This window comes from Papio anubis, chromosome 20, assembly GCF_008728515.1.
Source record: "Papio anubis isolate 15944 chromosome 20, Panubis1.0, whole genome shotgun sequence".
NCBI lineage: Eukaryota > Metazoa > Chordata > Mammalia > Primates > Cercopithecidae > Papio > Papio anubis.
The window spans coordinates 37864416-37890888 of record NC_044995.1 but is presented as its reverse complement, the minus strand read 5'-3'; the positions used below and the strand labels follow the sequence as shown (position 1 = coordinate 37890888).

The 26473-nt window shown below is 57.0% G+C and overlaps 1 protein-coding gene across 1 annotated transcript in view; it reads right to left on the bottom strand.

Moving 5' to 3' along the window:
• Positions 1-26473, bottom strand: part of ADGRL1 (adhesion G protein-coupled receptor L1) — a 63349-nt gene that overhangs the window by 6065 nt on the left and 30811 nt on the right. The window contains 18 exon segments of the mRNA XM_003915036.5: positions 1564-1732; positions 2314-2405; positions 2858-2924; positions 3129-3349; positions 3450-3659; positions 4057-4227; positions 4517-4731; positions 5271-5396; positions 5584-5767; positions 5916-5954; positions 6288-6473; positions 6756-6859; positions 7475-7789; positions 8742-9542; positions 13158-13172; positions 16802-16911; positions 24508-24674; positions 24676-24722. Of these exon segments, the coding sequence (XP_003915085.2) occupies positions 1564-1732; positions 2314-2405; positions 2858-2924; positions 3129-3349; positions 3450-3659; positions 4057-4227; positions 4517-4731; positions 5271-5396; positions 5584-5767; positions 5916-5954; positions 6288-6473; positions 6756-6859; positions 7475-7789; positions 8742-9542; positions 13158-13172; positions 16802-16911; positions 24508-24674; positions 24676-24722 (3239 nt within the window).

The following is a 26473-nucleotide window of genomic DNA, read 5'->3' as shown; positions in this document are numbered from 1 at the left end:
AAAAATACAAAAATTAGCTGGTCGTGGCGGTGGGCATCTGTAATCCCAGCTACTTGGCATGATAACTGCTTGAACCCACGAGGCGGAGGTTGCAGCGAACCGAGATCGCGCCATTGCACTCCAGCCTGGGGACAGAACGAGACTCTGTCTCAAAAAAAATAATTAAAAAAATTTAAAAACCTAAAAAAATAAATAGATCAGAGGCCTCATTTGGGCCAACGTAAGAACAGGGGCTGCACTCTGAGGCAGGTCCACACCTAGGTGTCTGAGAGCGGAGGTTGGAGGGAGGGGAGCCGAGGGGCCCAGATCAGAACATAGGGGTCTGAGGTCCCCTGAAAGGACATCGCTGTCACTGCGTGTGAGGTGGGGGCCACGCAGACACTGTCTTTGACCATCTGTCTGAGGAGGGGCCAGGACAGTGTTGGACAGATGGACAGAGCAGGGACACAGGCCACCTCCTCCCTTGCAACCAGGATTCTCATGATCACTGCCTCCGCCATCCCCTGCCTTAAGCCTTACCCGCTTGACCATTCCCCAAGTCTAACAGCAGTCTCCATCGCCCACACTGCTGCCAGGGCTGACTCTACAAATGCCTCAGCTCCGTCTCCCCAGCTTCAGTCCTGACAGTGCTGCCTATACCCCCTACTCCCTGCCCACATTCCCCGGCTACTGTTGTCCCCTTTGGTTTTTTTTAAATAGAGACAGGGCCTCTGTTGCCCAGGCTGGTCTCGAATTCCTGGGCTTAAGCGATCCTCCTGCCTCAGCCTCCCAAAGTGCTGGGATTACAGGCATGAGCCACTGCACCCAGTCCTTTGTTTTTTTTTTTTTTTCTTTGAGACAGAGTCTTACCCTGTTGCCCAGGCTGGAATGCAGTGGCATAATCTCGGCTCACTGCAACCTCTGCCTTCCGGGTTCAAGTGATTCTCCTGCCTCAGCCTCCCAAGTAGCTGGGACTACAGGCGCCCGCCACCATGCCCAGCTAATTTTTATATTTTTAAAGTAGAGACAGGGTTTCACCATGTTGGCCAGGCTGGTCTGGAACTCCTGACCTCAGGTGATCCGCCCGCCTCAGCCTCCCAAAGTGTTGGGATTATAGGCGTGAGCCACCGCGTCTGGCCTGTATGTTTTCTTAAGATTCAGATTTTTACACATTTATTTTAAAAAGATCCTTTCTGTCACCACAAAATTCACAATTATTTCCTGAACTATGAATGCAGGCAGTGCTCCCTCAGGGTGGCTCCTGAAGTCCTCCCCCTCCCGGGCCTGACTCGTGGCCCTCATGGTGGTGAGGGTTCCCCATCACCAAATCTGTCCTGCTCTTACTCCTCTAAGCTGCTGTATCTTGCTTTTTTCCAGAACCCTCTTCACCTGTGGTTAAACCCTCCCTAGCCCTGAGCTCGTGCTCCCCTCCCTGTGGATGCAGACCTGACCGTAGAAGCCCTGCAGCACTCACTGGGGGCTTGAGGGAGCCCCTGAGTCTCCTCCACCCTCGCTGCCTTTTCCTGGATGCCCAGGAAATGTCTCCAAGGGAGGCTGTGACCCAGGACCCCGCCTCGACCTCACCTTCTTCTGTAAGGCGCAGTGAAAGACGAAGATGAAGACCCCCTGGAAGGCGTTGAAGGTGGTGAAGAGATAGGCCATGACCACCGACTCCTTGTTGATGAAGAGGAGGCCGAAAGCCCAGGTGAGGCCCAGCAGGAACAGCAGCGCAATGGCCCCCAGAGCCCAGGATCTGGGGGTGGGGCGATAGAGGTGTCAAAGTACCCACCGGAGGGGACGGCCTCAGCCCGGGCCTCCCCTGCAGCCTACAAAGGGGGCCCTTGGGTGGGCCTGGGCACTGTCTGCAAAGCCCTGAGCAGGCTGAGTGGGCCTTAGGGGCACTGGCCTGCCCAGGATGCCTCCACCCCAGCCTGGGCCTGAGGGAAAGGTACTGGGTCGGGGTCGGGGTATTGTGAACATCAGTCATTCCTCTGCCACCTTCATTGTTTCTGCCAAATTTCCAGACCACTGAGGCTACATTTGCTGCCTATTTCTCTTTAAATTGCCCTTAAACACACTCACCTGTTGAATTTAGCCTCACCCTACACAGTCATGCCTCTAAAACCACAGGTTGGACATGCTAATGATACACTTTCTAAGACCCATTAAGTAGGCACATAGTGACCACAATAAAACACCCCTCTTGGTACTTAAAATCGCAATATGTGTCACCAGAGGTGACAGCACTACCTTTTAGGACACCCTGGAGGAGGTGGGCCCCGTGCGGGGTGGGGGTGTGTGATGGGGCAGGGGGCAGGCAGGGGCGAGGCTCACTTAATGTTGTCCAGGCGGCTGGAGTCAGGCTTGAGCACAGATGAGCTTCGGATCATCTTGTGCAGGGTCACCATAAGGAACACCAGGTTGACCTGGGGGCGAGACAAGGGACAGGCTGGGCTGAGAGTGGCCCTGCCTCCCTCAGTGAGCACTGAGACATGGGCCCGGCCTGGCGAAGTCTCAGCTGTGGCCCTCGCCTCTGCTGGGAGAACCCTGTATCTGCCCCTGAGGTGACAGTGAGCTAAATGACATGACTGGCAATTGAATGCCACTCCTGGCTGCTGGGAGGACAATGCCCATGGCCTGACATACGGTAGGGGCTCAAATCACAGTCCCCCAGGTGAGTAGCCCTCAGCATCGGAGCTCCATGAACCCAGCACACTCTCATCCTCTCAGCTGGTGGCTCAGTTCCGATGTAGGGAGTGTGTGTGTGTGTGTGTGTGTGTGTGTGTGTGTGTGTGTGTGTGGTGGGGGCAGGGGCTGGAGTCAAGGCCAGCCTGGATGAAGGAAGATGTGGTGCTAGGGGTGTCACCTCCCAACTCACCACGATAACGAAGGAGACGGGCCCGATGAAACTCCAGATGAAGTAATTGTCCACTCGGAGCCAGCAGCTGTAAAGGAAACAGGGCTGGGGTATAGAGAGAAGCCGAGGAGCCATTCCCAGCGACCCATGAAGACCTAGGACTCTGCAGGTTACAGCCTCTGGGATCAGGAGGAAGGGAGGCCACCGCCCTGAGGGTCCTTTCCCAAGGGGTGCCGCCCAGCAGGGAACCACGCGGGAGGAACCGGTGCAGGGCTGGGAGGTGGAAACTCACGCCTTCTCGGTGCCATAGCTGCGGTAGTCAATGGCAGCCGCGATGCCCACCACCAGAGCTGGGAAGCAGTAGCCGCCCAGGTAGTAGTACTTGGTGCGGGAATACTCGCTCTCAAACACCTCCACCAGCAGCAGGTAGAGGTGCACGCCCTCCAGGCACAGCCAGGAGAAGGCGGCCAGGAAGAAGTAGTGCAGCAGGCCGGCGAAGATGGGGCAGGCAATCTGCAGGGAGCACCGAGGGTGAGGGGCTCGGGCAGGCGTCCCCTTTCCTCTCCCGGCCCCCCAGGCGCTGGCCGTCACCTGCCCTCGAGTCCCAGCCCACCTCATACTGAGTCTTGTCGATCCCGACCAGGAAAAGCAGCTCAGCCAGGAAGAGGTTGATGCACAGGTTCTTGTGGATGGTGTTGCGGTCAGTCTGCAGCCCCCGCAGAAAGCAGAAGGTGGAGATGCAGATGGCCAGGCAGACCAGGGAGATCACGATGCCCACCCAGGTGATGACCGACAGCAGCAGCTCGTTGATGCGGCCCTGGTACTGGGGACAGGAGCAGGGGGCACGCTCAGGGCCTTTGGTTTTGCACACTGGGCTCAGCCAGGTGCCAGCTGCAGACAGGGCCCTGGGCCAATCTGGCAGCCCCCACCCCTCTGCACGCAGCAATGCGCTCACTTCCTCATGCTCTGGAAGGCTTGTGGAGAGATGACTAACGTGACACCAACTTGATTCTCCAGAGTGCCTTGGGAGACGGTGGGACCATGGCCATACATGACCAGAGAGAACCAGATGCATGGCCTCATGCCCCAGGCAAGACTAGGGGCCCCCCACAGCCATGAGGCCAGCCTCCCCAGCACTGCCCATGATCTCTCTAGGATGCCATGCAAAGCCAGGCCAGCAAGCGGGCCTGCCCGGAGGAGCAGAGCGCCAGCCAGCTTACGATCTCGCGGTGAGCCATGAGCACGGCAAAGTTGGTGAGGTGGCTGCAGGCACACGTGGTATGGGTCTTGTTGGACTCCACCAGGCGGCAGCCCTGGGTCGACCAGTAGCCCAGCATGGAACGCTCCGAGTAGTTCCAGAAGGAGCAGTTGGCATTGAAGTGGTTCTTGTCCTGTTGTGTGGTGGCGCCGGGGTGTCAGAACTGGAGTCAGAACCGGGGAATCCCATTCCGGCCCCCCACACCTGGCTACAGGGATGGTGCCAAGTATCAAAGAAGTGCCTGGAGTCTGGGGCTCCAGCTGACATTCTAAGAGCTCTGGGGACAAATGGCCCAAGCTACTGAAGTGGAAGAACCCATAACTTGTTCTCGAAGTGAGCACATGGTGGAGCGGCTGGTACACAGCTTGGGAACACAGAGGGTACAGGGACCCCCATGGAGGGAGGAGGACAGCTCAGCTCACCTCCAGGTGGGCCACAGTGAAGATGACAGGGTCCATGAGGAAGACACGGCTGGACTCCTTGTTGATGGATGCTGCGATGACCTGTGAGTTCACCACTAGAGAGGCGCCCCCAGGGCCACCCGGGCCTGCTTCGCCGGCCAGCTTGACTGTGGCATTCTCCGTGGACAGGAAGAGGCCCAGGTTGTTGTAGAGGATGAAGACAACTTTGACCACCCCTGGCGAGGACAGGCATGTTTGGATGTGTCAGCATCCTCAGCTGGCGCACCTCTGTCCAGGCCCCTGGCTTCCTAGCTCGGCCAGCTCCTCAGGCCTTGGCCATGCCGGCCACTGGGACCTCTGAAGCCACTCCATAGCCCAGGCAGGTGGGGGGCAGGGAGCCCTGTCCACAAGACCACTGCTCAGCCGAAGGCAGTTCGAAACAGCAGGGCAGTGTGCCAGGACACATGGGCTGGGCCTCCGACCCACCCATTCTCACTGTGTGACCTTGGGCAAGCCCCTGACCTCTCTGAACCTTTGTCTCAGTGGCCCCATCCTGTCTGAGCTGTGAGGCCCAGGAGCCAGCTTTGCAACTGTAAGGCTCACCCTTGGGGCTCTGCAGCACTTCAGGGAACCCATGAATCCCCTCAAATTTTACACTAGCAGGAGGAAAGTTCAGGACTGCTGCCCTCCACAAATGGCACAGAGATGCTGGCACAGGGCTAGGGGGCGGGGAGGGGGCTGCCTCCCCACCCGAGGCCCCGCCAGCGACACTGACCATTGCGGCTGTTCTGCTTGATGGTTTTGGCAGACAGCTGGATGGAGTTCTTTCTTGGGTACTCCTCCTGGGGGAACACCAGCTCCTGCACCTGGCCCTCTGTGTTCAGGACTGTGACTTCCAGGACTGTGGGGACAGGGGAAGGCAAGGCACACGCAGTTGGGGCCTGTTCCCAGTCCAGGGGCTCAGGCTACAGAACAAGACCCTGTGGCAAGACGCCCAAGCGTCGGGTAGCTCCTCTGCGGCCTCCAGGCCAGAACCCCATGGTTTAAGGTTCGTATCTGAGTTTGCTCTGGGTGACCGTGGCACTCACCCACGTTCTCCTTGGCAGCCAGGAAGCGGGCAGGCTCCCTGACGTTGTCGGCCAGCAGGAAGGCACCCTCCTCCAGGACGTCCAGGAGCATGGTGGCCGTGTGCACCTGCTCCGTGGCATTCATGTCCTTCCAGGACTCCAGAGCTTCTGGCCGGAGCAGATTGTCCACCGTCTCCACCACGGCCTGCGCAGGCAGGGGGGATGGTGCTGTGAGCCCCTCAACACCCTCTAATTCCTTGGGTGGGCTCTGCATGCCCTCTTCTCAACCTATACCCCTATTCTCCCGTCAGCCGGAGCCCACGGTCCTTACACTGGGACCCCTTGGGTCTCACCTTGATATAATCCTTGCAAGTTCTCTCCCGCTTGTGCATCTAGAAAGAGATGGAGGTGATGTCAGGCCAAACCTCTGGACGCCAGTTCCCTCACCCCAGTACTGTCACATCTGTACAGCTCTCTCATCTGTGGCTACCACTGCCCCAGGGCTGGGCTATCAGCAAGACATTCCGTAGGGATCCCCAACACCCAGGACCGTCTGAGGCAGCACAGGAGTGAGACCCAGCAGTCCTTTGGCGGGGGGGTCCTTCCTCTCTGAGGAAGGGAGTGGAGGTGGCAGCCTGGCTGGGAGGTACCAGGTTGGATACTTCCTGTGCCCTTGGGGGCAGGCGCCTTCCCCGCGCCAGGTCAGCGCCGCCACCAGGCCCCACCTTGTTGTAGTTCTTTCCGGCTGACTCGCGCTCGATGGGCCGCAGGGCCTGCAGCTGGGCGTCCAGAATGTCCAGCAGCTGCTCCATCAGCTTCACAGAGGAGGAGACGTCCCCCGCGTAGATGGAGCCCCGGGTGTGTCGGGCCAGCTCGCTGGCGATGTTGGCCGCGTTCTCCCCACTCTTGATCTGTATGAGGTGGGGGGCAGGGAGGGGAAATCCCAGGTCTGTCAGGGACCATCCTGCCCTCCCCAGCTTCCCTGGCCTGTGCAGCCTCTCCTCTTTCTCTTTCCGCTTCCCCATCACCATCTGCCCTTTCCCACCCCATCTGTCCCTGCTCCCTTTGTAGGCCAGAGAGGTGACCCCGCAGTCCTGCCTTCCAGACCTGCCAGCCCGAGTCTCCCCAGTTGCTCCACGACCCCCGCTGGGCCCGAGCACATGTGCCTGCCTGCGAGGGGTGGTGGCTGGTACCTTCTGGGCCACCTGGTTGACCCAGGGGGAGGTGCAGTTGCTGAGGTCAGGGCCCCGGGGGTTCCAGAGCCCCAAGGCTGGTAGACACTGGAAGGAGGCAATTCCTGCAGGGACAGACAGACAGGAACAGACAAGGGAGCCAAAGGGAAGAAGAGAAGGATGGGACGGAGAGGGGGAAAGGAGATGACAGAGAGTGGGGGACGAGTGGGCGAAGAGGGAGGTGAGGGAAACACGGAGAAACAGACATGAAGCGGGCCGGACAGTTGAAAGAGGCGCCACTCCCTTCGCCTGAGCTCTCCCTCCTGCCCCCTTCTGTCTTTGCCTCCAGAATCAGACCCTTCCAGCAAGGCCCATCTTGAACGCCCCCTCTCCACAAAGCACCTGGCAACCCTCCCCTCAGATCTCCAGGACACGTGGCCCTGCCCTTTTCGCACTTCAGCTGGCCACCCATGTGAAACTGGCTGCGCCTGGGGCAGTCACAGGTCAGTCTGAGGCTGGGAGCCAGGTCGCCTTCTGCAGGCTCCCTGCAGGTTCCGCAGGCCGGGCCAGGGGCACTGAGTGGCTTCTGTGCCCTGAGAGCTCTGCTGGTCACTGGGGATGACCCCTGCCCTCAGAAAGCCTCTGCTTCACAGCAGAGACCACCACCCACACATGCATTTATGCTAAGCTGCTGGGGGCATGGCCCCCATCCCTCCCCTAGCCGCAGCCTCTGTACTCACCTCGAGTCCCCTTGGGGCAGGGTCTCTCCACCAGCATGCCCTGCTGGGTGGCCGGCCACTGGACCCGCCGCACCTCTCGGGGCTCGCAGAAGAGCTCAGGGGACACGTGTAGATTCGGGGCTGGGGGCCGCCGGGTGCTGGGGGCTGGGGCTGTGGCTGGAGGCAGATCAGGTCCCAGCTGGTTGATGGCACCCACTGGGTGCGTGGTGAGGGGTGCCCGGCGGAGCGGGGTGGTGGCTGCGGGCGAGGCTGTGCTGGTGAGGGGCGTGGGCCTGGCTGTGGTGGTCGTGCTGAGGGGTGGGGAAGTGGCTGGGCCTGGAGAGGGGATACGAGACAGGGTCATCCCCGTGCTCAGGGCCATGCCACAGCGTGCCTGGGCAGGGGGTCCCAGGCCATCCTAGCATCTTCCTCACCTACTCAAGTGGAAACACATGCTGGGCCCCGCTGGGTCTGGGAGTTGATCTCCCCTGGCCTCTCTGTGGCCACCAAAGTCCCTTATGCCCATGGGACCATATAAAGTAGCAAAAGGTGGTAAAAATCCATTATGTGTTCCGTAAGGTCTGAGAGAACAGTCAGGAGAGGCAGGGACAGAGGTGTCTGGGGGACAGGAGCCCTCCCCGATCCAGGTCCGCTCCGCCACCAGGCAGGGGCTGAATACCACCGCCTCCCACCCTACTTCTAGCTGACTTTGGCTTATGTAACCTGGCTATGCTCCTTCCTTCTGGGGGCCTCAGCTCCCCCTTTTGCAAACAAGATGGGGTTACATCAGGCTTCCTGGAGCCCTGGGGCGGCACAGAGCTAGCAGGGCAGCTAAGGGGGGTAAAAGAAGACTGCAGAGTTGCCCTCAGCCTGGTCAACATCAGCAGCTCAGCTCTTTTGTGGATATTGGACTTCCACCCAGGATTTTGGTGGATCCAAGGGTTCCTGGAGTAAAGGTGCCCAAGCCCCAGGGAGAGGCAGTACAGTTCAGTGGTTGGGAGGCTGGCTTGAAATCCTCAAATAACTTAATCCCCTACCCATACAGTGCCTCAGTGTCCTCATCTGTAAAACAGGGCAGTAAGGATCCCTATCATAGACCATGAGGAGGAGATGAGTTAATGACTGTGAAGTGCTTACAACAGCATCTGTCACATGCTGTGAATTTCCTTTACCTCCCGATCCCCAAGAGCTCACAGGATGGGGCTCCCCACCCTGGGACCCACGGGTGGGTGGGGGTGGAAAGGACAAAGGCAAGCGGGCTCCATGCCTGGAAGTGAGTCGTCCTCACCAGCACTGGGGTCGGGCGGCCCGAACTCCAGGCTGTAGCGCACGACGAAATAGTTGTTCCAGACATACAGCTGGTTGTCGCGAGGGTTGTAGTCAACGGAGGAGATGAACTGGTAGGGGTTGGGGAAGGCGAGGCTGACAGGCTCCTCGCGGTTGGCATTGGTGTTGAAGGCATAGTCCACGCGGTTGCCAGCTGCCTCGCTGTCATCATCCACGTACACGGAACGCAGCACGTACAGGACCCCGCACACCATGAAGGCGTTGGACGCCGACCGCTTGTCGTAACCCGTCTCCCACGTGCCCTCGAAGCGCAGTGTGTAGGGGTTCAGCTGGCTCACCACCAGCCGCCCGTTGTTGCCCTCGGTGGCATAGATGACCCACAGCCCATTCTCATCCACCGCCAAGTCAATGTCGGTCTTGCCGCCCCAGCGGTAGGGCGAGGTGTCGTGGTAGTTGGCGGTATTGATGACCGTCTCCCCGCTCTTGATGCGCGTCCGCAGGTCATACTTGACAATGTTGCGCGTGCGCTCCTTGTTGTAGAAGACGGCACCATCATAGACCACAAAGCCTGTGCCATCCACGCGGTTGGGCAGGCGGTAGGTGGTGGTGTGGCGGGCGGCCACGTAGTCCTCCCACGAGGCGTACTCGGTCAGCGTGTCCGTGCGGTAGGGGATCCAGGGCATCACGTAGATGCGGTCACCTGCCTGCAGCGGGTCCTTGCACCACGCGCCAGACTGGTGCTCCGACTCGTGTGTCGAGGTGGGCTCCAGCACCTTCTGCAGGGTCCCTGGGCACACGAAGACTGGGCAGAGCGGGCAGGAGGGGAGGAGAAGGGAGAGCAGGGGCAGAGGCGAGAGGGAGGAGAAAGAGAGAGAAGGGGGAGAGAGGCAAGTTGGTCACGCTGCCGGCGGGGAGTCAGGTTGTCCCCTCCTGCTGCTGCAGTCACGGTTGCTTGGTAGGGCTGGTGATGGGAAGGGGGTTTCCGGGCTGGGACCCGACCCCCCTCCCCACGCCCTGCCCAGCTGCCCCTCTCCCTGGAAATGTGAGCCCTGAAGGCCATTAAGAGCAGGGTTAGTGGGGGGAAGTGGTGCCCCTCTTCCCTTCCCTGGCTGCTAGAGACCCCACAGGCTGGGGAGAAGGAGTTGGCAAGAGCCCTCCCAGAGGTGGTCCCGTGTGATTTAAGTGGGGGCAGAATCTCCCCACTACAGTCACTCCTGACTTTGACGGTCCAGGGACTTAGCACCCGGCCCCTTCTCCCTCTTCTCTGCCACTTAGGGAAGAGCTAGGGTCCAGGGTCCCATCCTTCACCAACCACACCCGGACAGACTTTTTTTTTTTTTTTTTAACTCCACTTTCTTCCTCCTGCAAAAATTGCAATGTAGAGTGATGTTCCCATACCCACTGTGGGTGTCAGGAGTGTCCCCCTATTCTAGGCTGGGGGAAGGATAGGGGTTTCAACTCTCTCTCCAGGTTCCTGATGCAGCCTGTGCCCCACCCCCACCCGGTACCCACGAAGTCAGTAGCCGAGGAAGGGATTCCCAGAGGCAGCTCCCAGGCTAGGACAGGGAACGGAGAGTCTGGCCCCTCCTGGAGGGCGCCCAGCCCTGCCCCCAGCCGGCAGGGTCTCTCATGGGGTCTGGCTCAGCAGCAGACAGTGGCACTGTGCACAGGGGTGGGGGTGGGAGTGGGGACATGGAGAGGGACAGGACTCCCGGGAGAGTTGGGGAGGGAGCGGAGAGCTGTGCAGAGGGAAGAGAGACAAGGGGGTATGGGGGCTTGGCGAGGTCCTGGCTCCGTGGGAGGCCGCGCTGCAGACCACCTGGGAAGAAAGGGTTAGTGCTGGCGGAGGAGAGAGGGGTGAGCAGAGAATTCACTCCAAGGCCCAGGCCCGACTGAGGGTCCCTCAGGGGGGCAGTCCCAGGTCCAGCTCGGAGGGGGCAGGGGAGGGAACCAGGCGCTAGGATAAAGACCCAGCCCGCCCCAGCCAGGCCCCCCACCTCCCCTGGCCCGGACCCCGATTTACCTGCGACCATCCCCGGCTCGGGAGGAGGGACCAAGGCAGCGCTGATGTCAGAAAGGTGGGGGGCCCCGCCCCACCCCCCCAATCCCTGAAAAGGAGGAAAACCTCAACTGCATCTCGTTGGCCGCTGCTGGCCGGCCCACCCTTGCCCAGTCACGTCCCAGTGCCACCTACTCCTAGCCTCCCCTTGACTGATCCTGGGGTCAGTGTGGCCAGACCCCCCACCTCCTCCCAGAGTGCCGACATCCATGCGCCCCTCCATCCAGGATGGCCGGGCCTCCCTCACCTCCCGGCTGGCAGAACCCACACACAGGCCGGGGCGAGGGCGGAGGGTTTGCAGTGAATTCTCTGCTCCTGCTTGGCCTGTCACCAAAGCAGCTGGCCCCAAGGGGACCGGGTGGGGGGAGCTGGGACCTGGCACCGGCTTGGGGGGCAGCCCCAGTGGCAAGAGGGGCTCGGGCAAGAGCTAGTCCTCATTCCCCACCTTCAGCAGGCTTGGGAGGGAGGGGGACAGGCAGCACTCCCTTCACAGCGTGGGGACAATGTGGCTCAGGGCCCCCGGCACAAAGCAGCCAGGAGGATGTAGTTTTGTAGAGGGAGAGAAGCCTGGGACATAGAGCTAGGCAGGAGCCAGAACGACCCTGGCTTGGGCCCTGGGGACTGGCCATCTCCCTGTCCCTGATGCCCCGAGGGGGTCGGCCTGCACACCGTCCAGCACACTGGCTCTGCCCAAGCCGGTCCCCACCCCCGCCAGGTGTGTGGCATCTAAGGGGACATGTTTGTGTGAGGGGGATGGTGGGAGGCCTCAGAGCCTAACCTGCTCAGAGGGTATCAGGGGAGGAAAAATGTGGTTAGAGGTCAACCCAGGGGAAGGGGGAGAAGAGAGGAAGGGTCTGTCTGGGGCCTTGGACAGCAAGGACCTTTCACCAGCACCAAGCTCCCAATCCCTCCTCTTCCCTCCCTTGCCCCATCACCCCACCCGCCCTGCCCTGGCCCTCGAAGAGAAAAGCTCCAGTGGTGCCGCATCCAAACCAGTGGGCCTGCAAGAAGAGTGGCTGGTGCTGGGAGGGAGAGAGACTCCAGGAGAGAGAGAGGAGAGTGGAGGGGTGCGGTGAGGGGGCGGACCTCGGGCCAACAGCCCAGGCCTCTCTGAGATGGGGTAGAGGGGAAGACGGGGAGGGGAGCAGCTCAGAGGGGCCCTGCCCCACCTCCTTCGGAAGGGATGCTCCACAGACCACTGTAATTTCAAGGCAAAAGGGATCCCTAAAGGCCATTCCTCCAGCCCCGCCCGCTGCTGCCGGCCTCAAATGGGTAATTTCCCAAAACTTTCAGGGGAGGAAATGGTCATCTCTAACGTCTCACCCTAGAAGCCCCTCAGCAGCAGCACCTCCGCCCCACCAGTAACGGACAGCCCCATCCACTAGGGAGTTCTCTGCCAGAAATTACAGAGTCTGTGGAAGTCCCCAGACTGTGCCCCCCCTCCGCCCGCCGCCCCTCTCCCTGGTCCTCTAACCACAACAGCCCAGAAGAAACCCTGACTGCAGCTTTGCAAGTGTGAAAGAAACAGAGAACACGCTCCCCCACCCTTCGCTCCCCCAACCATGAGGCCCGCCCCCGCCCCCTCGCCCTCATTTTTTCATTTTTTGGCAGGCTGCCCCCTCCCAGGGCTGGGGACAGCTGACACCCCTCCCCAGGGCTGGGCCCCCAGCTGGTCAGAGATGGGATCGGGTTGGGGGTGGGGAGGACTGGTGCTCCGTGCTCCAAAACAGCTCTGGGCCTTGGAAACGTCAAACCAGAAGGAACTTAAGCCACCAGGAGCCCGAGACATAGGAGGAATCTGCTCCCCAAAAGGAAAACAATGGTGTCCCCTCCAGCCCGCCTCCCCTGAACCAGAAACATGTTATAAAAGGTACAGGTGAAGGAGGAAGAGAGAGGGGAGAGACAGAGAGAAAGAGACAGAGAGAGAGACAGAGAGAGAGAGACAGCTCACCCGGTGCCCCAGTGGGGGAGCCGGGGAAGGGAGTCCCTCCCTCCCCACCCGCCCTGGATGCTTATACACTTCTCCTGAAGGAGGCAAAAGAAGTATGAGAGAAGGCCAGGTCCCCTGAAAGGGCCAGGGACCAGGAAGGAGGGACAGAGAGAGACAGAAACAGCGAGAGAGAGAAATTCTGCCCAAGCTCAGAGAAGAGCTTCCGTGGGTATCTGGAGGGTGGAGATGCCCGTGGCCGCACCAGGGCTGGCCCCGCTGGGAGGACAACCCGGGGTTGGGGATACCGACCGGACCGAGTGTGGGTGGGGGAGAGAAGAAGGGGCCGGGAGGGAGGGCAGGTCACATAAGTATGGTACAGGTAGAACAAAGTGTGAGTTAGGGGTTAGCATTGGTAACAGTGCGTTTACCTTTCTGCTCCACTTCTACTTTAAGCATCGGAAGAGAGAGAGAAAACAAATTGAAAAAAAAAATGTGCAAGAAAAAGAGAAAAAAAAAAAGAGATTAAATTGCTTTCGTTTCTTTTCTGGCAACACGCCCCCTTTTCCTTTCCTTCCTTGCTCCTGCTTCCCCAACCCCTTCCGTAGCATCAGCTTGGGCCCCCGCCCCCAGGTCCCTTCCTCTGGGGGTGGTCAGGTGGGGTGAGAGGGTGCCAGGGAGACAGTCAGAGGGATGAGGGGGACACACACGGGAGGGAAAAGACACAGAGAGACACAGGTGTGGTAGGGGGGTACAGGCAGGCAGGCGGACAGAGCCCTCAGGTGGGAGGGGGCACCCTTGGTGCAGAGGGGGCAGGGAGTGGGGAGCCCCAGCTGGGAGGTGGGCTCCGGTCAGAGGGGGCACCAGGGAGTGGTGGGGTGGAGGAGCCACTCGGCTCCCTTCCCACCCTGCCTGCTGCCCTCCTGCTAGAACCAGGGGCCCCAGGGGAAGGGGTTCAGTGTCTCCCAGGGCCTGGGCCCACCCTCAGCCGAGAAACAGGCTGAACTCCTTCCCCTTTGTGCTGGCCTCACCCAGGTCCAGCTGACTTCCCCCAAGCCCTCACAACCCAGAAGAAGCCAACACAGAGAGAAGGAGGCAGAGCCAGACACAGAACGACAGAGAGGCAGACAGGCAGTTGCACCCGGACCCCAGAGAGAGCCAGGGTCGGGGAGACAGAGGCAGAGAGGTGGCAGGGGTGGGGGACACAGACTGGGTGGGACAGCAGGTGGGGGCACAGACACTCTCCCAGGCTCCCCAGGGGCAAGCCTGAGGTTTGGCTTCTCTGCTTAACCCACCCAGGGCCCAGGGGCCCAGGAGATGGGAGTTCCGCCCTGCCCGCTGCCCTGCGGACGGGTGGCACCTAGGGGAGGAAGGGGCACGGTTAGACTGTGCTCAGCTGCAAAGCAAATCCAGCATTAGTCGGGCTTGTCCAGTGTGTGGGCGGGTTCCCACACATCACATGCCCCCTGCCACCCACCCCTGACCCACCCTCACCAGCACTTGGGGTCACCCCAGCCTCTGAAGCCCTGGGCCAGGTGGCTGCCCAGGCCGCTCCCCTCTGCATCCCTGGCCCCTCAGGAACTTCTGACCAGAGGGACTGGCTCTCCTGGCCCCTCTCTGAAGCTTCCAGCACGGAGCTCCACAGGGTCAGCCTCTGGCTCCCTTCCCAGCGCCTCACCCAGGGCCTGGCACTCAGGAGATGCTCAGCGAACATTTGGGAGACAAGTGAGTGCCTGGCCTCCCTGTCCTCTAGCTATCTGCTGTCCTCCTTTTTAACTCCAGCCTCCTTCCTCTGGAGGATCAGGAGTTAGCTCTGCCCCCAACATCCACCCTGTATGTACGCACACACGTGTGTGTGCATGTGTGTTTGTGTGTGCGCGTGTGTGTCTCCTGTCTCCCCAAGGGCTCAGGCTATCTCTCTTCCATCAGACAGGCGGCTGCCCATCCTCTGAACTGTCCTGCCCTCTGTCCCCGGAGCCCGCCTGTTCTCTGTCGGTTGTGGCCCCTGGACCACACTCAGGGCCTCGGCTTCAGGTCTCTCAGCTCCTCTCCTCCCCTAGCTCCTTTCCTGCCACTTGATCTGAGCCTCTCGTCTACTTGCTTTGGCTTCCACTTGGACCAGGGAGTTCTTCCTGCCCTTTATCTCACCGGCCTCGGGAGAAGTTGGGTTCATTATCCGTTGTTATTTTAATTTTGATTACCACAGCAATAATCGTAATTGACAAGAGGCATTACAAGGAGTTGCAACAAAAGCAACAACTACCAAGTGTCCAGCACTCACGAGGGGCCAGCAACTATGCTAGGCACCTCACGGGCCATCTTTCAAGAACCCTGTCTACAGATGGGAAAACTGAGGCACACACATGGCTGGCGGAAGCAGGCACCATTTCCTTTGCATCTATAGCTCGTGTGCACACAAGCTTGACACACTGTCGCTACTCCTTGCAGCTTCCAAGGGAAAGCTTTTGACCGCTCTTCACCCCATCACAGATGAATAAACAGGCTCAGCTGGCTTAAATGGCATCGGTAATATTACTGAGTACATCCTGAACCAGGCATGGGTCTGGGCGCTGGGGCGGCGGGTGAAGACGAAGCCTCTGCCCTTGGGAAGTTTACACTCGGCACTCAAAACCCTGCCACCGGGAGCGACTCTGTGGCCGGCCTGGGCCAAGCGCTTCTCACAGGTCATCTCGTGGACTCCCTCCTCCTTCCGTAGTGGCCCAGAGAAATTAAGTCATTTGCTCAGGTTTCAGAGCCAGAAAACTCAAGAGTCCAGTCGAGCCTTGAACCTACACCCATCTGACTGCCCCCGCTGTGCTGAGCTCACTGCCTCCCGCCCCCTTTCCCGGCTGCCCCAGCCGCGGGAGTCGGCCGTGTCCCCAGTGCTGTGGGGAGGCTTCAAGGAGCAGATGGGCATCCCCCTCGGTGGTGGCTGAAGGCCTCGGCGCTGAAAGGAAAGGACGAGGAGTAAAAGAAGAAAATTACGGAAGCACAGAAGGGATCCTGTTTCCCCAGCATCGAATCACCTGCGAGGAGAAATCAAAGGTTGGCGGGGGAGGTTGGGGTGGGAGGGGAGAGGAGGGAGAGTTACAGGGCCTCTTGGTCCCCAACCCCGGCCCACCACACTCAGACACCCTGATGGCCCTGCCTTCTCCCCACCCTGCCCGGAGGCCCTACCACCAGGTTGGCCACATGGAACCCATTGTGGGAGGAGAGGGGAAGGGATAACGGGAAGGAGGGAGGGAGGAGAGAGGGCAGGAAAAAGGTGATGTCAAGGGTGGGGTGCTGAGGAGGAGAGACCCTGTCTTTGTCTGATCCCCTTGGCCAGGTGCAAGATGGGGAGGCTCCTGGCTCCCCAGATCACTTTCTTCAGGCGGCCTGGAGGCCATCCTCAGTCCACCATGGCAGTATTTCCTTTGCAGACAGGAAGTGCCACATGGTAATGGGGAAACCAATGGGGAGCTATGAATCTGTTGAAAATGCCCCCAGCCCTTCACCCTGGATCTGCCACCAGGCCTCGGAGGGTGGTATGCCGCTCTATGGGTGTAGAGTCCAGCTTCCATGATTGGGAAGGAGTGTGTGGGGAGTGAGGGTGCTGAGAGAAAGAAGAGGTGTTGAGAGGGGCAGTGGGGTTAAGTGAGAGGGAAGAGAAGGGTAGATGAGAAGGGTCAGAAAAGGAAGGGATGTGAGAAGAGGAGGGAGGCAGATGGGCGAGAAAAGCATCGAGGCCAAGGGAGAAAAGAGAGATGTAAGTGTGCCAGGCAGAGCACGGGACCACAGCCTGGCAGTGTGGAAATGAGTACAGGGTGCATGAAGCAGCAGGGTGAGTGGGCTGGGGTAAAGAGAGCTGGAGAAGGTGCCCCCACAGGAGGTGACAGAGTCTGTGAGGTGGGGGAGCAGGCACTGAGTAAGGACAGTGGTGTCTGGGAGAAGAGAATGTGTGTTGGAGAGTGCAGGCCCGGCTGTCCCCTCTGTGCCCAGGCCCCATGCATGTGTGCGCATGTGTCAAGGTGTCTCCTCCTCACTCACTCATGGGGGAAGGGCCCGCGTCCGCACAAGGAACAAGATGACTCACTGTAGGGGACACAGTCGTACTGCACCTCCAGGTACTTGTAGGTCCCAGGACAGGGGTCAGGAAAGGCATCCGAGCCGGCGACCACCACGCACTGGGTGCGGTTGTTACACCTTCAGAGGAGAGACAGGGTATTGGGAAAGAAACACATAGACTGGATTGGGGGCGGGAGGGGTTCATGCTCCAGGGTCATGGTGTCATAGACACCCCCAAATTGGGAAGGGGCAGTGGAGCTGGAAACCAAGTGATATAGTTTGGATCTGTGTCTGCGCCCAAATCTCATGTTATATTGTGATCTCCAATGTTAGAGGTGGGGCCTGGTGGGAGGTGACTGGATCATGGGGACGGTTTCTAATGAATGGTTTTAGCACCATCCCCTCCGTGCTGTTGAGATCTGGTTGTTTAAGTGTGTAGCACCTCCCCTGTTCTCTTTTCCTCCTACTCTGGCCATGTAAGGCGTGCCTGCTTCCCCTTTAGCTTCTGCTATGATTGTAAGTGTCCTGAGGCCTCCCCAGAAGCAGAAGCTACTATGCTTCCTGTACAGCCTGCAGAACTATGAGGCAATTAAACCTCTTTTCTTTATAAACTACTCAATCTCAGGTATTTATTTATACCAGTATAAGAACAAACTAATACATCAAGCCCAGAGGCCTTTTCTGGGCACTTTTTTGTTTCCTGCCTGCTCTCTCTTTCCCACCAGCGTTCTTCTACTTTCAGCCCCAGCACAGCATCATCCTCAGAGCTGAGAAGGAGGAGTCACCCCCTCAACAGTGCTTTCCTGGACACCCCTCATCACTTTCATTCTGAATGTAGCTGACAATATTATATCCTTGGCATTTTTCTTTAAATGGACTTTAAAGCCCCCGCATTGGTCACTGGAGAGTAATACATGTGAAGCCATGCACGTGAGGTGGTGCCTCTGCGAACTTACGATCAATGAAATGTTCAGTGTCCAGCTGTGTCCACTTCACACCATCTCGTGGACACATCCCACCCTTTGGGCAGTGCTGCTGTGCAGACTTATAGCCAGGGCAGCCAGGAGAAAGCGTCCCCAGGGAAAAGCCATTCTCAGTTCCCAAGAGGGAACTCCTCCAAGTCACTGTCAACTTCCCAGGGGGCTGGCTAGCATGTAAGGGGGGAACCTATTTAACAACAACAAAAAGATGTGTCTCATCTGCTATCTGTCTCTCTGTCCCCACTGTCAGGGTCCCTGTCCCTTGCAGCAGGCTGGGGCTAGGCCAGGCAGGACGCAAGCATGCAGGACATAGTTTGACAGGCTTCCCCACAGGTATGGGGCAGAAGAGGCCCTGTGTCTCCCCTTCAGTCCTGCTCTTAACCAAGGGTACTAAACACAGGCAGACACTACTTGAGAAGGGACGAAGGATCTAGCAGGGAGAGAGAAAAATGGGGGGCAGGATGGGGCATGGGAAGGTCTGTCTGTATCCATCCACCTCACCCTCTTCTTTAAAAATAGAACACTGGCTGGGCGTGGTGGCTCACACTGCAATCCCAGCACTTTGGGAGGCCGAGGTGGGCGGATCATGAGGTCAGGAGATCGAGACCATCTTGGCTAACGCGGTGAAACCCCATCTCTACTAAAAAAACACAAAAAATTAGCCAGGCGTGGTGGCAGGCGCCTGTAGTCCCAGCTACTTGGGAGGCTGAGGCAGGAGAATGGCGTGAACCCGGGAGGTGGAGCTTGCAGTGAGCCGAGATGGCGCCACTGCACTCCAGCCTGGGTGACAGAGCGAGACTCCGTCTCAAAAAAAAAAAAAAAAAAAGAACACTGGCTGGGCGTGGTGGTTCACGCCTGCAGTCCCAGCACTTTGGGAGGCTGAGGCGGGCAGATCACCTGAGGTCAGGAGTTTGAGACCAGCCTGACCAACATGGTGAAACCCTGTCTCTACTAAAAATACGAAAATTAGCCAGGCGTGGTGGTGCACGTCTGTAACCCCAGCTAAACAGGAGGCTAAGGCAGGAGAATCGCTTGAACCCGGGAGGCGAGGTTGCAGTGAGCCGAGACAGCCACTGCACTCCAGCCTGGGTGACAGAGCGAGACTCCGTCTCAAACAAAACAAAACAAAAAATAGAATCCTGGGACAGGGTGCAGTGGCTCACGCCTATAATCCCAGAACTTTGGGAGGCTGTGGTGGATAGATCACTTGAGGCCAGGAGTTTGAGAGCAGCCTTGCCAACCTGGTAAAACCCCATCTCTACTAAATATACAACAATTAGCCAGGCGTGGTGGGGCACACCGGCAATCCCAGCTACTCGGGAGGCTGAGGCACAAGAATCACTTGAACCCAGGAGGCAGAGGTTGCAGTGAGCCAAGATCGCACCACGGCACTCCCGAAGTAGACAATTCATACGTTTTGAGTTGTGTGCTGTTGTGAGTAGCCTGATGAAATCTCATGCTGTATGGGGCGTATCCATGCTGTATCTGCTCCCTGTGTGTTAGTCACACTAGTGGTCATCTCAGTTATCCATCAACTGTCACGGTTTCATAGTGCTTATGTTCAATTAGCCCTTAGTTTATGTAACAATATTTTACTACTAAAAATTACTATTGTTGTTAGTATCTTACTGTGCCTAGTTTATTTTACTTTATTATTATTATTTTTTGAGACAGGGTCCCACTCTGTCACCGAGGCTGGAGTGCAGTGGTACAATCCTGGCTCACTGCAGCCTCGGCCTCCCAGGCTCAAGTGATCCTTCCAGCCTTTGCCTCCCAAGTAGCTGGGACTACAGGTATGTGCCACCATGCCCTGCTAATTTTTGTATTTTTAGTAGAGATGGGGTTTTGCCATGTTGCCTCGGCTGGTCTTGAACTCCAGGGTTCAAACAACCTACCTGCCTCAACCTCCCAAAGTGCTGGGATTACAATTGTATGCCATCACACCCAGCCTATTTTATTTTATTATTATTTTTTAGACAGGGTCTTACTCTGTTGCCCAGGATGAAAAGCAGTGGTGTGATCATGGCTCACTGCAGCATCAACTTCCCAGGTTATTCTCCTGCCTCAGCCTCCTGAGTAGCTGGGACTACAGGCATGCACCAGCATGCCTGGCTAATTTTTTTGTATTTCTAGTAGAGACGGGGTTTCGCCATGTTGCCCAGGCTGGTCTCGAACTCCTAGGCTCAAGTGATCCGCCCGCCTCAGCCTCCCAAAGTGCTGGGATTACAGGAATGAGCCACCGCATCTAGCTGTGCCTAATTTGTAAGTTAAACTGTATTATAATTAGGGATGTATGGGAGAAAACATGGTATATACAAGGTTCAGTAAGTAGCTCTCTGCGGTTTTAGGCATCTACTGGGGTTCTTGGAGCGTTTCCCCAGTGGGTAAGTGGGGACTACTGTACCCAGAAGAATTTAAAACAAGCAAATCATTGTACGTGCACATTCACAGCTGGATTATTCACAATCACCAAAAAGTGGAGGAAGCCCAAATGTCCACCAACAAATGAATAGCTAGGCTGGGCGCGGTGGCTCATGGCTGTAATCCCAGCACTTTGGGAGGCCAAGGCTGGCAGATCAATTGAGGTCCGAAGTTTGAGACCAGCCTGGCCAACATGGTGAAACCTTGTCTTTACTAAAAACACAAAAATGAGCTGGGCGTGGTGGTGCATGCTTGTAGTCCCAGCTACACGGGACATGGAAGCAGGAGGACTATTTGAACCAGAAAGCGGCAGAAAGGGAGGTTGCAGTGAGCCCAGATCATGCCACTGCACGCCAGCCTGGGGGACAGAGCAAGACTCCGTCTCAAAAAAAAAAAAAAAAAAAAAAAAAAAAGCCCCCCGGGTTGGTTGTGAAGCAGCAGGGGTTGGGGACTCAGTGGAGAGGAAGCAGGACTACTCCAGAGGCCTCGTCACACTCCCTCAGCCCCAGTAACTGTTATGCACAGCATTCCCCATGGACTTGGGAACTAGGCCAGATGCTGTACTAGGTGCTGGAGAGAGAATGGAGAAGAATGCAGTCCCCCAAAGCTGGTGTTGAATGAAGTCAGCAGGGAGAATTTGGAGAGGTGGGAGGAAGGGGGCTCCCCGGGAGGGGGCGCACAGCCTAAGTAAAGGCTGGAGCCTGGACTGAGAATGCCCATGTAGGGGTGTCAGGAGACAAGAAGCAGGGAAGAGAGGCAAGACTGTTGGAGGGGAATGGCAGTTTGAGAGAGACAGAGGAGGAGGAGGAGGAGATGATGAGGCGCCTCCAGCCTAGCCCAGCCCAGCTGTCTCAGCCACCTGAACACTCCCATCCGCTGCCCAAACTTCTCCTGCTCTCCTGGGGCTGTCAGTGACCCGCTGCTCCTCGAGTAACACACATTTTTTTTTTTTTTTTGGTTTGAGACACAGTCTCAACTCTGTCACCTAGGCTGGAGTACAGTGGTGTTATCTTGGTTCACTGCAACCTCCACCTCCCAGGTTCTAGCGATTCTCCTGCCTCAGCCTCCCAAGTAGCTGGGACTACAAGCTCGCACCACCATACCAGGCTAATTTTTGTATTTTTAGTAGAAGATGGGATTTCACCATGTTGGCCAGGCTAGTCTCGAACTCCTGACCTCAGGTGATCCACCCGCCACGGCCTCCCAAAGTGCTGGGATTACAGGAGTGAACCACTGCGCTCGGTCTGTTTTTTTTTTTTTTTTAAGAGACAGGGTCTCGCTCAGTCACCCAGGCTCGAGTACAGTGGGATCATAGCTCATCAAAGCCTCAAACTCCTGGGCCCAAGTGATCCTCCTGCATCAGTCATCTAAGTAGCTGGGACCACAGGCACACACTAACATGACTGGCTAATTTATTTTTTAGTTTTTAGTAGAGACAGGGTCTTGCTACGTTGCCCAGGCTGGTCTCGAACTCTTGACCTAAAGCGATCCCCTGCCTCAGCCTCCCAAAGTGCTGGGATTACAGGCATGAGCCGCCGCATCCAGCCTGGGTGTAATCTGAAGGAAAGGCTGATCGGCTATATGTGGACTGACTGTGGGTGTGAGAGAGGCTTGTGCAGATTTGCCTCAGCCTGGGGCAACCACACTCCATGCTCACACACACAGTCACAAACACACTCAGAGAAATACAAATACACTCTCAGTCAACCACACACAAACCCTCATCCACATACACACATCTGCCCACAGACACACTTAAACACACAAAGACACAGCCACACCCATCCACCCACCCCCACACACGCTCACCCATCCACCCCACCACTCACACATACGAAAACACACCTCAGTCAGCCACACACACTCTAACACACATGCTCACTCAAAGAGATATGCTCACACACATGCTCACACCCACACCTGCTCACACCCACACCTGCTCACACACACTTAAACACACCCAAACACTCAGACATATAACCACATATTTACCCACAAACACCCACATTCACACACACATATCCACCCACCCAGATACACACTCCAATACACACAGTCACTCATAAAGACAGAGACACTCAGACACACTCAAAGACATGTTTAGTCACATACCTCTGCACACACCCACACCTGTTCACACACACTCAGACACACACAGTCACAATCACACACATTTAGTCACACACTCAAACACACACACATACACTAAAAATACACAGGCTGAGCGCCGTAGCTCATGCTGATAATCCCAGCACTTCAGGGGACCAAGGTAGGCAGGTGAATCACCTGAGGTCAGGAGTTCAAGACCAACCTGGCCAACATGGTGAAACCTTGTCTCTACAAAAATACAAAAATAAGCCGGGCACGATGGTGCATGCCTGTAATCCCAGCTACTTGGGAAGCTGAGCCGGGAGAATCGCTTGAACCCTGGAGGTGGAGGTTGCAGTGAGCTGAGATCACACCACTACGCTACAGCCTGGGTGACAGAGCAAGATTCTGTCTCAAAAATAAATAAAATAGGCCGGCACAGTAGCTTACGTATGTAATCCCAGCACTTTGGGAGGCCAAGCCGGGCGGACCATGAGGTCAAGAGATCGAGATTGGCTGGGCGTGGAGGCTCACGCCTGTAATCCCAGCACTTTGGGAGGCTGAGGTGGGCGGATCATGAGGTCAGGAGATCGAGACCATCCTGGCTAACACGGTGAAACCCCGTCTCTACTAAAAAATACAAAAAACTTAGCCAGGTGTGGTGGCGGGCGCCTGTAGTCCTAGCTACTCGGGAGGCTGAGGCAGGAGAATGGCGTGAACCCGGGAGGTGGAGCTTGCAGTGAGCCAAGATCGCACCACTGCACTCCAGCCTGGGCAGAGCAAGACTCCGTCTCACAAAAAAAAAAAAAAAAAAGAGACAGAGAGATCGAGACCATCCTGGCCAATATGGTGAAACCCTGGCTCTATTAAAAATACAAAAAAATTAGCTGGGTGTGGTGGCGGGCGCCTGTAGTCGCAGCTACTTGGGAGGCTGAGGCAGGAGAATCGCTTGAACCCGGGATGCAGAGGTGGCAGTGAGCCGAGATCGCGCCACTACACTCCAGCCTGGGTGACAGAGCAAGACTCTGTCTCAAAAATTAAGTAAAGAAATAAAATAAACAAAACAAGACAAATACACAGTCACACTCATAGATGCATGCAATCACACAGACACACTCCAAGTTCCAGTCTTGCATGCTCAAGCACTCACCCCACACACAATCACTCACACCACACACAATCACTCACACAGGCCTGTGCTTCCATTATCTGTGCACAGGTGTCTTGTCCTTGGAGTAGCCTGATGAGCTCTCAAATCTGGGATGGGTGGGTGCGGTGGCTCATGCCTGTCATCCCAGCACTTTGAGAGGCCAAGGCAGGAGGACTGCTTGAGGCCAGGAGTTTAAGACCAGCCTGGGCAACACAGCAAGACCCCGCCTCTACAAAAAAATAAAATTAGCCAGGCATGGTGGGATGCGCCTGTAGTCCCAGCTACTCAGGAGGCTGAGGCAGGGGGATTGCTTGAGCCTGAGAGGTCAGAGCTGCAGCGAGCTATGATTGTGCCACTGTGCTCCAGCCTGGGCAACACAGTGAGACCCTATCTCCGAAAAAAAAAAAAAAAAAAAAAAAAAAGTCTGGGATAAAGGGAAAAGTCCTCCCATGACACCTCCACTCTGTGCTGCTCTTCTTTATATTTTTTTACAAGCTCCAAACTGCACTGGTTAAGGCTGGGCCTGGTGGCTCATCTCATGCCTGTAATGGCAGCACTTTGGGAGGTCAAGGTGGGCGGATCACCTGAGGTCAGGAGTTTGAGACCTGCCTGGCCAATTACAAAACCCTGTCTCTACTAAAAATACAAAAAAATTAGCCAGGAGTGGTGGCGTGCGCCTATAATCCCCAGCTACTTGGGAGGCTGAGGCAGAAGAATCACCTGAACCCAGGAGGTGGAGGTTGCAGTGAGCCGAGATGCCACTGCGCTCCAGCCTGGGTGACAGAGTGAGACTCCGTCTCAAAAACAAACAAACTGCCCTGGCTGATCTTGGGATGGAAGCTTTTGGAAGCAAGTGGCTGGTGCAGGGAGGGACTTGCCAGTGTACGTATGGGTATAGGCCTCTGTGGGGGGCACGGGCTGGTTGTGGGGAGATGGACTGGGTCTTATTCTCATCCGCATAGGGCCCAGCACCCATTAAGCGCTCAGTAAACATGTATTGAATGCATTAAAAAACCACTTAAGGTGAACGGGTGCACTGGCAGGTGTCCAGTGCTTTTAGGCGGGCGCTTCATCCAGGAATGAGAGCCCACTCACCTCTGTGACATGATCTTGAAGGCGTCTGGCAGGTAGCACTGCACATTCTCCATCTGGAAAGGGTCAGCGTCACAAATCTTGTCGTCCGTGCGCCCGTAGTTGGCGTTCTCCACCATGATGACGTCGCTGCCGGGGCACCGCAGCTTCGATGGGAGGTAGCCTTCACCGCGCCAGCTCGGCGCGCATCAGCCCGAGCGGGGTGACCCGGCTCAGGCCTGCGGAGAGGGTTGGGGACAGTGTCACTCCCGGGCCTGGGCCAGGAAGGAAAGACCCTGCCCGCTGCCGAGAAAACACCACCTGTAGCTTGGCTGACTCCCGGAAGCCGGCGGAGGCAGCCTCAGTTGATTCAGCTGTAGAATGGGCCTCTCGGTGTGCCCATTTGTGTAGTGAGGACATTAACCTGGTGCAAAGAGAGCCTGGACTCTCACCTCCTAGGAAGGTGGCGTCTAAACTGAATGCTCTGCCAAGAGTGTCTGTTTTAGCCCGGTAGCGGTGGCTCCGCGCCTGTAATCCCAGCACTTTGGGAGGCCCGGCCCGGATCGAGGTCAGGAGAGATCGAACCATCCTGGCTAACACGGTGAAACCCGTCTCTACTAAAAATGCAAAAAATTAGCCGGTGGCCTGTAGTCCCCAACTACCGGGAGGCTGGTGGGAGAATAAGCGTGAACCCGGAATGAGGAGCTTGCAGTGAGCTTGAATCGCCCTTGCCCAGCCTGGGCGACTAAGTGAGACTCTGTCTCAAAAAAAAAAAAGAGTGTCTGTTTTCCTAGGAAGTGCTTGGGCTACACCAGATATGCTGTTATGGATTGAACTGTGTCCCCCCGAAAATTCATATGCTGAAGTCCTAACCCCCAGGACCTGAAAATGTGACATTGTTTGGAGATAAGGTCTTCATAGAGGTACACTCAAATGAGGCTGTTAGGGTAGGCTGCGATCCAATATGACTGTGGTCCTTATAAATACGGGAAATTTTGGCCAGGCGCAGAGGCACACACCTGTAACCCCAGCATTGTGGGAGACCAAGCTGGGCAAATTGACCAGTAGTTCGAGACCAGCCTGGGCAATATAGTGAAACCCTGTCTCTACAAAAATACACAAATTAGCCAGACGTGGTGGCACACACCTGTAGTCCCAGCTACTGGGGAGGCTGAGGTGGGAGGATCACCTCAGCCCAGGAAGTTGAGGCTCCAGTGAGCCATGACTGTGCCATTGCACTCTAGCCTGGGCAACAGAGCGAGACCCTATCTATCTCAATAAAAAAAGAGGGGGTGGGAGGTTGTTTTTAAGGCAGGATCTTCCTCTGTCACCCAGGTTGGAGTGCAGTGGTGCGATCATGGCTTACTGCAGTCTCAACCTCCTGGGCTCAGGTGATCCTGCCTCAACCTCCCAAGTAGCTGGGACTACAGATTCACGCCAGCATGCCCAGCTAATTTTTTAAATTGCTTCATAGAAATGGGTCCCTTTTGTGGGTTGCCCAGGCTAGTCTGGTCTCAAGCACTCCTCCTGCCTTGGCCTCCCAGAGTGCTAGGATTATGGGACTGAGCCCTCGCACCCGGCTAAAAGGGGAGATGTGGGCACAGACGTGTAAAGGGGTAAGACAATGTGAAGACCCAGGAGCAGGCGGCCATCTAGCTACAAGTCAAGGAGAGGCCAGGCACAATGGCTGACACCTGTAATCCCAGCACTTTGAGAGGCTGAGGTGGGTGGATCACCTGAGGTCAGGAGTTCGAGACCAGCCTGGCCAACATGGTGAAACCCCGTCTCTACTAAAAAACTACAAAAATTAGCCGGGTGTGGTGGTGGGCGCCTGTAATCCCAGCTAGTCAGGAGGCTGAGGCAGCAGAATTGCTTGAACCCGGGAGGTGGAGGTTGCAGTGATGGCATGCAAAGATCATGCCATGGTACTCCAGTCTGGGCGACAAACAAACAAAGACACATGGTCTCTGGTACTTTGTTAGGACGGCCC